The sequence below is a fragment of the Dendrobates tinctorius genome, unplaced genomic scaffold (assembly GCF_039654945.1).
Source record: "Dendrobates tinctorius isolate UK_male_01 unplaced genomic scaffold, ASM3965494v1 ptg000090l, whole genome shotgun sequence".
Lineage (NCBI taxonomy): Eukaryota > Metazoa > Chordata > Amphibia > Anura > Dendrobatidae > Dendrobates > Dendrobates tinctorius.
In genome coordinates, this window is record NW_027361758.1 from 920,387 (window position 1) to 934,419 (window position 14,033).

At 46.0% G+C, this 14,033-nt stretch overlaps 1 protein-coding gene across 1 annotated transcript in view; it reads left to right on the plus strand.

The window, feature by feature from the left end:
- Window positions 1-1,515: 1,515 nt before the first annotated feature.
- P2RX4 (purinergic receptor P2X 4) overlaps window positions 1,516-14,033 on the plus strand; it is a 74,238-nt gene continuing 61,720 nt past the window's right edge. The window contains exons 1-2 of the mRNA XM_073585962.1: window positions 1,516-1,788; window positions 11,674-11,821. Coding sequence (XP_073442063.1) covers window positions 1,649-1,788; window positions 11,674-11,821 — 288 coding nt within the window. The 5' untranslated portion in view covers window positions 1,516-1,648. The remainder of the gene's footprint in view (window positions 1,789-11,673; window positions 11,822-14,033) is intronic.

Here is a 14,033-nt window from a genome sequence, read left to right on the forward strand (position 1 = left end):
GGAGACAGTATGGTGAACAGAGGGATGTTAGAGGGGAATAGTGTGAGGAGACAGTATATTGCAGATATTTTTTTTTCGGGGCATTATAATGACACTTCTATCTTTAAGGGCATCGTGTGGAGATTTGCTGCAGAAGACCGGAGAAGATGGAAGTCTGCAGAGACAGCTGTGGATGAGAAAACTCATCAAGGGGTCTGGACAAGAAGAAGAAAAGAAGAACGACTCCAGAGACGTCATCTATAAGGTACCTGGATGTAAATATTATTTGTGACACTGACTAATTCTCATGTTTTTATTTGTTAGGAACATTAAAGGGGTTGTCCAGGTTTGTGCTGAGTCTGCAGTCATTCTATGTGACTGCAGACTTCTGATTTCTCACAGTGCTCACTGAACGCTGTCAGGATTCTCTCGTGCCGGTAATTTACATACATGTGGTCACATGCTGACTAGACATGTGTGGCCTCACTCAATGAAAATGAACGGAGCGAGGCCGGGCACGTCTAGTCGGAATGTGGCCAGAAGTATATAAATCACATACTTGTGCTGACATGACTGTACATCGGCAAGGGAGAATCCTAAAAGTGTGCAGTGCATTCATTGTAAGAATTCAGAAGCTGCAGTGTCAGGACTCAGCTCTGCAGGTTCCAGTAGTCATCACATGGACACTTCACTCATATGCGATTTTCATACTTATGGTCCTGTGACGATGAGCTTCTCTTCCTGCTTACAGTTTTTTACTGAACATTGAGAGCATTAGGGAGAGCAGCTCGTGGGTACATGACTAAGGCTAGTTTCACACTAGCGTTTTGGAGCGCAGCGACGGCCTGCGCACGGCCGCCGCTAAGCCCCGCCCCCTGCCGCGCCTCCGCCGGTAGCTCCGCCCACCGGCGCATGACGCTGCATGCGCCCTGCGTCCCCTATCTTCATCACAGAGGGCGCAGGCCGTGCGCAATCTGCGCACAGTCTGCGTTTGGCGGCGCATGCGTCCTTTTGACGGTGCGCCGACCTGCGCCAAACGCAACCTGCTGCAGTTTGGTTGCGTCGGCGCACCGTCAAAAAGGCGCATGTGCCGCCAAACGCATACTGCGCACGGCCTGCGCCCCCTGTGATAAAGATAGGGGACGCAGGGCGCATGCAGCGTCATGCGCCGGTGGGCGGAGCTACTGGCGGAGGCGCAGCAGGGGCGGGGCTTAGCGGCGGCCGTGCGCAGGCCGTCGCTGCGCTCCAAAACGCTAGTGTGAAACTAGCCTAAGTGTGCAAGTTGCATACGTACTTGGTGTGTGTGTGGGGGGGGCGCCGAACCAAATTCTTGCCCCGGGTGCCAGGAAGCCTAGATACGCCTCTGGTCATGTGAACGGAGCCGCGGACAATCAGTCGTGTGAGCGGAGCCGCGGACAATCAGTCGTGTGAGCGGAGCCGCGGACAATCAGTCGTGTGAGCGGAGCCGCGGACAACGTGCGGCACTGAGCCAAGCCCACTAGTGACAGCTGTTGAATGTGAGGCGTGCACTTCCACTGCCGACCAGTAGATGGCAGTTCGGGAGGAAATCCTGCTCCTCCCATTGATGAGGAGATGATCCCAGACTAGAGGGCTCGTCACGTGTCCCGCTGGAGTCCTGAGTCCCGGAGTCCGCGGCTCCTGTGCGGTCATGTCTGGGGGAGGCTGCTGTGCCGAGGTCTACAGCTGTATATTCGACTACAACACCCCGCGTATTGCGCTTATTAAGAGCCGCAAGGTCGGACTGCTGAACCGAGTCATCCAGCTGCTGATCCTCGCCTATGTTATCGGGTATGAAGTCTCTAGAGTGCGGGTATTGTGTCCGGCGCGTCACCTGCTGCCATATGTGCGGCGGTGCTCAGCGGGCACACACGTGCCAGGGGGACCGTACGTCACTGCACCCCAGCTGCGAGTCTTCCCACAGTGCTGGCCGGGAATGCTGGGGGGCGTAGTATCAACCGGCTTTACAGAACTTTCCTGTACATTGTGTAATGATTGCCTCCTTCTGCGAGAAATAATGTTCTACTATGACAGTGCCAGACTGTACCCTCCAGACCACCACCGTCCAGCTGGGCTCAGTATCTCTGACAGTGCCAGACTGTACCCTCCAGACCACCACCGTCCAGCTGGGCTCAGTACCGCTAATGACAGTGCCAGATTGTACCCACCAGACCACCACCGTCCAGCTGGGCTCAGTATCTCTGACAGTGCCAGACTGTACCCTCCAGACCGCCACCGTCCAGCTGGGCTCAGTATCTCTGACAGTGCCAGATTGTACCCTCCAGACCACCACCGTCCAGCTGGGCTCAGTATCTCTGACAGTGCCAGACTGTACCCTCCAGACCACCACCGTCCAGCTGGGCTCAGTATCTCTGACAGTGCCAGACTGTACCCTCCAGACCACCACCGTCCAGCTGGGCTCAGTACCGCTAATGACAGTGCCAGATTGTACCCACCAGACCACCACCGTCCAGCTGGGCTCAGTATCTCTGACAGTGCCAGACTGTACCCTCCAGACCGCCACCGTCCAGCTGGGCTCAGTATCTCTGACAGTGCCAGATTGTACCCTCCAGACCACCACCGTCCAGCTGGGCTCAGTATCTCTGACAGTGCCAGACTGTACCCTCCAGACCACCACCGTCCAGCTGGGCTCAGTACCGCTAATGACAGTGCCAGATTGTACCCTCCAGACCACCACCGTCCAGCTGGGCTCAGTATCTCTGACAGTGCCAGATTGTACCCTCCAGACCGCCACCGTCCAGCTGGGCTCAGTACCGCTAATGACAGTGCCAGATTGTACCCTCCAGACCACCACCGTCCAGCTGGGCTCAGTATCTCTGACAGTGCCAGATTGTACCCTCCAGACCACCACCGTCCAGCTGGGCTCAGTATCTCTGACAGTGCCAGACTGTACCCTCCAGACCACCACCGTCCAGCTGGGCTCAGTATCTCTGACAGTGCCAGATTGTACCCTCCAGACCACCACCATCCAGCTGGGCTCAGTACTGCTAATGACAGTGCCAGATTGTACCCTCCAGACCACCACCATCCAGCTGGGCTCAGTATCTCTGACAGTGCCAGATTGTACCCTCCAGACCGCCACCGTCCAGCTGGGCTCAGTATCTCTAATGACAGTGCCAGATTGTACCCTCCAGACCACCACCATCCAGCTGGGCTCAGTACCGCTAATGACAGTGCCAGATTGTACCCTCCAGACCGCCACCGTCCAGCTGGGCTCAGTATCTCTAATGACAGTGCCAGATTGTACCCTCCAGACCGCCACCGTCCAGCTGGGCTCAGTATCTCTGACAGTGCCAGATTGTACCCTGTGCCCTCCAGACCGCCACCGTCCAGCTGGGCTCAGTATCTCGTGCCAGATTGTACCCTGTGCCCACCAGACCACCACCGTCCAGCTGGGCTCAGTATCTCTAATGACAGTGTCAGATTGTACCCTCCAGACCACCACCATCCAGCTGGGCTCAGTATCTATCTATGTATGTCAGGATCCTTTGAGCAGAACTGTCCACACCCCAGCAGTAATTTTTACCTTTTGATACTCTGATTGTTAACATTTTCTCATCTCACTCCTCCATCATAACTTTTTATTGTTACTCTTATCTTATTGTAATTACTTTTTTTTCTGTTATTAGCCATATGGCGACTATTTGGGAGGATGAGGAGGAGGATGTGTTGTATTTTTTTCGAAGGCCTAAGTTCAGAGTACATGTAGCTTAGACCTCTTCACATGTCTGAGTTTACAGTACGAGTGGCATTAGTTGTTTTCACAGCTACAACACCCATTATATCCTATGCTTCTATGCACATGTCCATGTTTTTACACAGACCGTGCACGGATGACAAGGGCCAATACAAGTCTATGGATTTGGGAAAAACACGTGCAGCACACGGATGGCAGTCGTGTCATCCGAGTGCTGTCAGTGTTTAACATTGCAAAGTATAGGAGAAGCTTTGTAATTTATTTCTCTTTAGGCATATTGGAAAAACACTGACACCAGTACTGTTTTTCACGTACGTATTATATACAGACATGTGAAGGAGGCCTTACTGATTAAAGGAACCTGCCAGCTACTTCATTCTGCTCAAAGCACAGACAGTGAATGAGTTCGTCTCTCTTATTGCAAAATCCAGGGATTAAAAAAGTTGGGCCCACGATCCCCTTAAAACGCTTTAAACTCTGACTCCACAGCCCTGGATCACCGCCATTTGGCAACATATTGCGCTTCAATTGGTCTTTGTTATTGCCCATGCTTCAGGCAGTGTGAATCAGCTGGTTCCATTTCACTTTTAAAAACGTAAAAACTTATTTTAATGTTTTTCCACTAAAGGGGGAAAAACTTCTTTCTTTTTTTTTTTTTTTACTTTGTGAAACCCTTTTCTATAAGGCTAAAAGTGCACACGTACCGGAACTCTCGCGGAAATTACCGCGAGAATTCCGGAATTCCAGTCCGCGGGAAAATCGCATTTTAAATTCCCGCGATTTTCCCGCGGAAAAACTAGCATTTTGCAAGCGTATTTAGTTTGCAAAATGCTAGCGTTTTCCAAGCGATCTGTAGCATCGCTTGGAGAACTGATTGACAGGTTGGTCACACTCGTCAAACATAGTGTTTGACGAGTGTGACCAACTTTTTACTACTGAGGCCGCCTATGCAGCATCAGTAGTAAAAGATAGAATGTAAAAAAAATAAATAAAAAATAGTGTTATTCTCACCCTCCGACGTCCCGCGCAGGCGTTCCCAGTAGTCCTTTGCGAAAATGCCCGCGATGACGTCGCGCGAATTACCGCGAGACTTCGCGATCCCGTGAGATCGGACGCCATCGCGGGCATTTTCGCAAAGGACTACTGGGAACGGGAGCGTGGAGAGAGGCGGGAAAGCTGCGCGGGACGTCGGAGGGTAAGAATAACAATATTTTTTATTTTAAATTCTATTTTTTACAGGGATATGGTACCCAAAGCCCGGAGGACAGTCTCCTCTCCTCCGGACCGTGGGTACCATCCGCAATTGTTCTGCTTACTTTCCGCATGGTGTGCACAGCCACATGCGGAAAGTAAGCGGAACAATGCATTCCTATGGGTGCGGGATCGCCGCGATTCCGCAAATTAATGAGCATGCTGTGGTTTTTACCGCGAAGCGATTCCGCCGCGGTAAAAACCGCAGCATTAGCACAGCATTGCGGAATCCCATAGGAATGCATGGGATGCTTATTTTTCGCGTTTTTGCGGCAAAATCGCGCGGTTAAAACTGCCGCGGGAACTCGAAAAAAACGCCACGTGTGAACTAAACCTTACTTTTATTTGTGCTAATATAGTACTGGAATGTATGATTATCTGATGGCTGCCATTGCAACCCAGGGGCAGCACGATTGTGATGGGGGCCATGGTTGCTATTGACTACTAAATGTCGGGGATTAAACATTTGAGATCAGAATTTCTCTGCTCCTGGATGTTGCGCAGCGTTATCTGAAACCTGCTGCTGATGGACCGAGCTCACCTCCTGGGCTTTGGCCATCATCCACCATTCATGTCCAGCGCATGTCGGTATGGGGTGAAGCTCTGGTGAGTAACATCGGCATTGCTCAAGTACATGAGATTGGTGGACAGTCCTGACAAATCGATGGGTCTGGCTGACTTTTTCACGTATATGGCAAGCTTTACATAGTAAAATGTATCTACAACCAGGAACTCTAAACATTGTAACTTTGCCTGGCGACACGGTTGTGATATGTCACTTCCTAAGAACAAGTTTGAGTCACTTTCACGAGTATGAAAGTTCATCAGTCAAACTTTTCCTAGAGATTAAGATCTGTAAAGTATTTTTCCACGGTCTATGAGGTGGGACCCTAATTGTGGTGCAAAGAACTGAGCTTTTATTTTGGTATTCACACCAACAACAAAAAAAATGAAAAGGACAACAGCAGCGCAGGATGGGACTCAGTAATCAGGGGCAACAGCTTAGAGGCGGTTACGGCTTGAGATTACAAGGGGGGAATGAAAGAGGAGTCCTAGGTGGGCTTTACACACTATTTTTCTCATGAGTGAAAAATGGTCCATGGCCCCAATTCATCAAGATCAGCGAAGTTCCCGATGAGGAGATGTGCTGGAGACGGACACTCCTGATTCAGGAAGAGGCGAGCGTAGGACAAGCGGCGTACACCTCTGTGCTTAGCTCCTCAAATCCTACTCACTATTTAAAACTCGTGAAGACTCCAAAAGTCGCAAAATCTAGGCTCAGCTACAAGTTGCAGCGAAATGTAGTGAATTTTACAAAGTTTTTACACCAGAATTCTGGCATGAAAGCTGTCATAAATCGAACATGTTCTGTTTAGTATGCTAGATCCAATGGTCCATGTGTCAGGTTTTACAATCCTTGTTGCATCCGTTTTTCTCATATGTCGTTTCTCCTACCAATTAAACAGTAAATGACAGACCTTATACAGATGGCTCTCACACACAAGAAAAAAGTGCGGTGCCCCCTTTTTTTTTTTTTTCTACTAATATGTCACAATGTAACTGGACACTAAACATTAACGTAACGAGTGTACCATGCAGGGCTGTGGAGTCGGTAAGCCACAGTTGCGACTCCGACTCCTGGATTTTATCAGGCTCCGACTCCGACTCCGGCTCCGACTCCTTCATAAATGGCCAATTCATAACAACAAATTTACTGTTGTAAAATATTAAACATCGTGCTTATTCAGTTTCTCACCATCATATAAGTAATCAGACCACTTAGAGCAAAAACTACATTTATTAGAATACAATTAGAATATAGCAAATAACTTTTATAAACTTTTCTAAACTGTAAGTAAATATGCAATAAACACTTTTATGCAGTTAATAAGAAGAAATCTATAAATTTGTCCTCAGAAAAAGTATTGCCTCTGTCAGATCCTCCTTCATGGATGCCCTCAAATCTGATCTAATTATTTTGAGAGCAGAGAACAACCTCTCTACACTAACTTGTGTTGGTGGCAAAGCAGTAACCACTCGGGCAACATCTCTGACAATGTCAGGATACAGAGGAATCGCTTGTTGCACTGTTATTTTTGATGAACGGTCAAATTTCTCAATTTCTTTTAGTGCACATGAAAAATTCTGCTGAAATGTACTGGCTGTGTTCCTTGATGGGGATGACTCTTCTATGCGGGAACGCTTTGCACGGTCCTTGTGATCCAAATATTTTTCAAAATTAAATTCTTCATCAGTTGATGATGAGGGTGAAGATGTGGCAGGACGACCAAATTCTTCTTGTTCCTCCTGACTGTTCTGCAACCCTTTCATCCTTACTGCTATTTCAAACAGAGTTTCTTTTCCTTTACTTAGCTGTTGATCATCTAGAAGAATCCGATGCATTGGGTCTACATAAACAGCTGCCAAAAGAATGTTATTTTGTAATAGTAGCTCCTCTCTCCGTTTCATTGATGTAGCAATGCCACTTGCAATTAACCCTCCTCTTTGGGACAGGCGAAACATCAGGTTCTTCCACTCCTTTAAGAAAATACCTGGAGTTAAGTCCTCTGCTTGTAATTTTTAAGTCACTGTAAATGGGTGCTCTAGCAATTTTTCCAGCTTTGTCACCTGATTCCACTGACTTTCATTTAGCGTAAGTTGAGGGTTAGCCATGTCTACAAGAAAGGTTTTCAGTTCAACCAAGCGCTGAATCATTAAGTAAGTACTGCCCAATCGTGTGGCTTGATCAATAATTGCCCCTTTTCCAGCACGTCTCTTCAAAATTGAGTCAACTTTAGGGGTTCTGGCAACAGTAGCCAATTTTCTCACCTTGCCAATCAGTGCAGCAGCATGTCCTTCTTGCAGACTGTCTCTTATAGCCAGCTGTAGCGTATGCACAACACAGCGAATGTGATGAATGAAAGAACATATTGACATAGTTTCAACAAGATCATCTAAACTATCATGTTGCTGTTCATCTGAAGCAACTTCAGTTTGCTCCTCAGTTACAATACTGTGGTCCTCTATTTCAAACATTTCTGTGTCTGTGGACCCAGAATGTTCTTCTAGCTGCTGGTCACCATCATTACTCTCATTCATTAGCTTAATAGTACTTATCATATTTGAAGCATTGTCAGTTACGACAGAAAGAACGTGCTCTTTTTTAAGTTCATAGTCTTGCAGAACCTTTTCCACCAAGACCTGGAGAAACTCACAGGTGTGATGAGCTTTGGTGTCTTTTACTGCCAATGTCTTGGTAACTATTTCATTTTTGTCACAAACAAATCGGACATTGATGGCAAAATAGTTCACTCTGTGATGTGTGCAGGCATCCATTTTAAGAAACAGAAAGCGTCCCTTGAGAGTTTTTTTAAGTTCTTCCTTTTGTTTAAAAGCTTCTTCGATTACTAATTTTCTAATACTCTCTCTCTCCAGAGAAACACCAAGCTTGCTGGCCATTTCCCCATTCAGACACATAAAAGCTGGTGGTGAAAATAATGAAATAGGCACACTATCCTTTACAACAAGCTCTATGGTCTGTTTTTTAAATGTATCTACTGTCATTGTCACAGTAACTTTGTCACTGACAAAATATCTTGCAACTGATGGCTGCAAAGTTCTCTGCTCCTTTGTTTGGCTGGAAGAGCTGGGCACTGGTTCATTGGTTTGGATGCAGTCTTTCTCATCCACTGCTTTCAGTACTTCTGGATGAAAGCGCTGTAAATGTCTCTTTAGGTTAGAAGCTCTGGTAGGAGCATTTTTATCTTTGCCTGAATATGCACTCATCTTGGCTTCACAGCATTTGTTTTCGTCTGGATCATTTGTCATACACTGACAGACATAATGTTTTCTATCTTGAGTGATGGTGAAATGTTCAAATACAGCTGATTTAATGTGATGCTTCTTTGACATTCTCAGGTTTTTAATTCTGCATTCACAATCCAAATGACAATTGTTTTTCCTAAAAACAATTGTACAAAATTATTGCCAGGTCATACAACTGATATAGTGGTCAGTAATACTGTTATTATTCCTCATGTACTCACAGTTAACTGATGCAAAGTTTGTTGAAAGGATAATACTTCTTACAGTCTTCCTCTTCTGAGTAGCAGGCAGCTGTGAGATGCTTGGAAGACGCACACCCAGGGCTGTGGAGTCGGAGTCGGAGTCGTGGAGTCGGAGTCGGAGCTCATTTTGGTGGAGTCGGAGTTGGAGTCGGTATAAAATGGACCGACTCCGACTCCTAAAATATATAATAAATTGGGCACAGTAGTTCAATGCAGGATGTGCTGAATATTTTTTCATAGGAGTTTGGGAAAGTTATGAAATGTCCTATAAATGGCTGTTCTATTCCTGATCTAAGGCTACATTCACACACAGCGTTTTTCCTGTGTTTTTTGAGGATACGTTTTTCAGCTGCAAAAGTTGATCATCTTTTTAAAAAACTGCATCACCTGAAAGGTTTTTGAGCTCATAGATAATGTTTTCAATAGCAAAAACAGATTAGAAATCTGCTCTATCTATCCATATCTGTCTATCCATATCGTATCTGTACCAAAAAGAATGAAAACCGGGTAGTACACCAATATATATTCTGTTCTATCTAAACATCTTGATTATTGGATCATAAAAATGATTAAATGTCTGAGGTTCACATTGTACTACAATAAATTTTTCACTTAAATATAAGCAATATGTGTGGGAGTCGGAGTCGTGGAGTCGGAGTCGGAGTTGGAGTCGGTGTAAGGGAAATTGAGGAGTCGGAGTCGCAGGTTTGGCTTACCGACTCCACAGCCCTGCGCACACCTAGTATGATCTAGTCTAGAGGAGGAGCTTTACTACTAAGAATTTGCAACACATTTTCACTTTCAGTTTCATACATTGTAAGTAGGGGGGTTGGGGCAGCATGAGGTTAACCAAGTATAAGATTAGATAAGGGCAGTGGAGAACAGTGACACACAAGAAGTAAGAAATGTCTCTATCTCCAGCAGAACTGCTTATCACTGTTGTTCATAGTTTGATAGAACATATATATTTGAGTAACATTTATAAAATTCATATGAAAGTTCAATTATGAAATATGAATACATTTTTTTTTAAAGCTGGAGTCGGTACATTTCTACCGACTCCGACTCCACGACTCCGACTCCACAGCCCTGGTACCATGACTGCATATTATGCCACCTGCCAAGATACTTTTCTGTGTTGCACAGAAGCCATGAGGCCACGTCTGCTTACTTGGACACAAACTAAACTTGTATTGGGTTATTCGTAAAAATTGCATACAGGTCAAATGTAACTGTCTCCAATGCAGCATAATGTAAGAATGGTTGTTTTTGGTTTAAGTGTATAAGCAAAAAAAAATTTAAGGGTTTTCCCACGAACAATGCTCATTTTAATCAATAGATCTTGGAATAATAACTTCTACAATTGGATGTGTTTATATAAAATGTTCCGGTGCTGAGATAATCTTATAAATGTGCCCCTGCTGTGTACTGTGTAATGGCTGTGTCTGACCGTACAGGGACAAAGTCTGGTCATACCACAGCTCCTGGGCAGGGGGTTTGCTTAAAGCCAGACGGGAATGTTTTACCTCACAAAACTAATTACTGTATTTGTGATCCCATGCTGTCCTGTCTGTATACTCTCTTGCTTCCTCCCCTGCCCAGGAGCTGTGGTTTGATCAGACCATGTTCCTGTACGGTCAGACACAGCATTACACAGTACACAGCAGGGGCACATTTATAAGATTATCTCCCCACAGGAACATTTTATTTAAACACATCCAATTGTGCATGCAAGGCCTTGCCCACTAGGTGAACTCTGGCCGGGAGTATGTATAACGCATAGATCATCGGTTTCTAAGCCTGGACCGGAGGGTATCTATGCGTTATACATACTCCCGGCCAGAGCTCGACTAGTGGGCATGTGCTGGGGGGAATCCATAAGTCTGCAGTCACACAGAGTGACTGTAGACTTAACATTTGAACTCTTTTCTTACACTTAAGTCTCCATGCCTAATGTCCTCCATTCTGTTGCCTTTGTGTTATCCCAGCGTCTTGATCTCTTTTTCCCCAAATTGGCCACCATAGCGGCATGGGGACCATTGTGGGATAACGTGAAGTCTGTGGTCTTCTCTGCCTTTGAATTGGGGTCTTATCGGCCAATCCAGATGGCGATGGCACTGTGTCCATTCTACAACTGAGCAAAGGCAGGGGGTAGGCATGGTGTACACATTCCACGGTGCTTCCTATGCTTATGTGGCAGCCGTTTTGGGGGAAGAAGAAGTAAACAAGGCACTAATCTGACAGATTTAGATGGAAGGGAGCACGTGTGGTGGCTATACATTACAAATCTCCAGTCATATTTAACGTATGTGTGTGTGGGTTTGAGTCGCTCTGTAAACAATTACCATAAGCAATATTGAAATGTCAGGACCAAAAGTCTGAAAAACTATGATACTGTCCTGGATCTATTGTAGAACTAACTCCATACGTCCATAATGGCATCCACTAAGGTACTCATAACTTTTGTAAAATGCGCTTTACAGACATTGGCATGCAGCACGATTAATTTCCTATTACAAAGAGAATGTGACCTTCTCCTCCCCTCCTCCATCACAGCTTTAATATAAATGTAGGGCTAAGCTAGTCCACTGTTATAATTTTGAAGCAATCCCTGCTCCATTGTTGCTTCTTCATTTGCAGATGGGTGTTTGTCTGGGAGAAGGGCTACCAGGAGTTTGACACTGTAGTCAGCTCCGTAACCTCTAAAGTGAAAGGAGTGGCGGCAACAAACACGTCGGACCTCGGCTTCAGGATCTGGGATGTTGCTGATTACATTATACCTGCTCAGGTGAGATTTGTACAGCATGAAATGAAAATGGCTTAGATCTGACTTCTAAAAATGTCAGTTCACTGGACTTTAAGGTGCCACAAAGTGGTAACTTTTTCAGGTGAGAATAAAAAAAAAATGTATACAAGTTTCCTTTTGTGCTTTTTAGGTACAGATATGACAGATCAGTAAATAAGATCTATGTCAAAGCACGCCTGAGACACCATGGTTTGGAGCTCTATAGAGTTCTCTGATCTCTTTACACTGCTCCCAGAAATCGAGTGCTAGGTCCCTGTACACATTAGATGGCCTTCAGGTTTTTGCTGTAGTGGTCTGCATTCTGATGTGTATAGGAGGCTCTGGACCCCCCTCAGGGGTGATGGGGATCGAGCAATTTAAATTAAAACACCAATTCCTTTTGTTCTGCAGGTAGATAAGCCGGTGACAAGTGTTGGCAATGGCCTTCTCCACTCTTAGTAGAAAAATGCTAAAGGGTTGTAAGTTATTGCATAGTGAGTCATAAGCAGGCAGTGGCATACAGTGGAAAAAGAAGAAACTGCCTCCAGTGAAGCTATGTATTACCATGAGACTGATGTAGCCAAATCACACAGGTCTCCTTGCCAGCACCTGCTGTGATAAGTGATAATGCACCCCCATAGTCCTTCATACAGTATAATGCATCCCCATAGTCCTTCATACTGTATAATGCACCCCTTATAATATAATGCACCCCATAGTCCTCCCTATAGAATGTGTCCCCCCATAATCCTCCATATAGTATAATGGCCCCCCATAGTCCTCTATATAGTATAATGCGCCCCCCCCCATGGTTCTCAATATAGTATAATGTGCCTCCATAGTCCTCCATGTAGGCTAATGCACCTCCATATATAACGCACAGCTGATATCCTTCATATAATACACAGCCCATAGACATCCGTGTAGTATTATGGCCACCGTGTACTCGCTGATTTAAAAAACAAAAACAAACCCTTCCTTCTGCTCCCCCACCATGCGACATCCTAAAGCTGGCAGCTGACAGTGGCGTGCAAGCCGCGGGAGCGCATGATGTCACTGCCATGCGCCCCTGGTCACGTGCTGGCCTCTGAATGGCTGGTGGCGCGTATTGCTGTGCACTGACCCAAAGGGTCTGTGCGCCGCAACACACTTCTGCTTCATGTATGTCCAGCTGATGTATTTGCTGGCCTCAGTCGGTCCCTTCTCCGCCTGACCCAGTTGCTGCTGCAACCGCGGTAGTTACGCCCCTGGTTATGGAGCTTAAAAAAAAAAAAAAAAAAAAAAATGTTCTAAATTGAGAATCACATTGGCAAGTAATTTTTACCACACAACATCTGCCATTAAAACAATTCCCAAAAAACAATGTCAGAATTTAGTTTTTTTTTCCCCATTTTCCAGTACACTATGTGGTAAAATGAATGGTGTCATTTAAAAATACAACTCTTCCTGCAAAAAGCAAGCCATCATACAGCTATGTGGGCAGAAAAATAAAAAGGATATGGCTTTTGGAAAAAGGGGAGTGAAAAGCAAAACAAATGGAAATTAGACAGTGAATGTCTAAATAAAATGTTACTAATATTGAACACTGTTTCTGCATATTGGTCCTGCATTCCACAACAGACCGTGACCGAGTCTCTCATGTGGCCCCTCAGGAAACTTAATTGCCCCCCTTGGTCTAGAAGCATTCATCTTTCTTCTAATATTACGAAGTTATCAATTGTGGACTCTTCTTTTCTGAAGGAAGTAATATTTTTCTGTAAAGCCCCCGTTACACACTGCGATATCGCTAGCAATATCGCTGTATAGTCACCGATTTTGTGACGTTACAGCGATATTACTAGCGATATCGCTGCATGTGATACTTACCTCCGACCGGCTCCCCCGCTGGTTATCGCTGATCGCGCGAGAAGCTGCTGGACCATTCCTCGTCGTCCACTTCCTGCGGCGCTTCCTGCTGTGACGACGAGCGACGCGTGGAGCCGGGCGGGAGGACGCAGGATCGCCGCGTCTGACAGGTAAGTAGCGATCCCCGTCCCCTGCGATGTCGCTGGTGAGATCTGCCTGTGTGGCAGCTCACTAGCGACCACCTAGCGATGCACCAGCGATCCTGACCGCGTCATATCGCTAGTCGGGATCGCTGGTGAGTCGCTAGGTGTAACGGTACCCTAATAGCAAGATATATGGTTTATCTTTAAACTGCTACCATCCCGTGAAA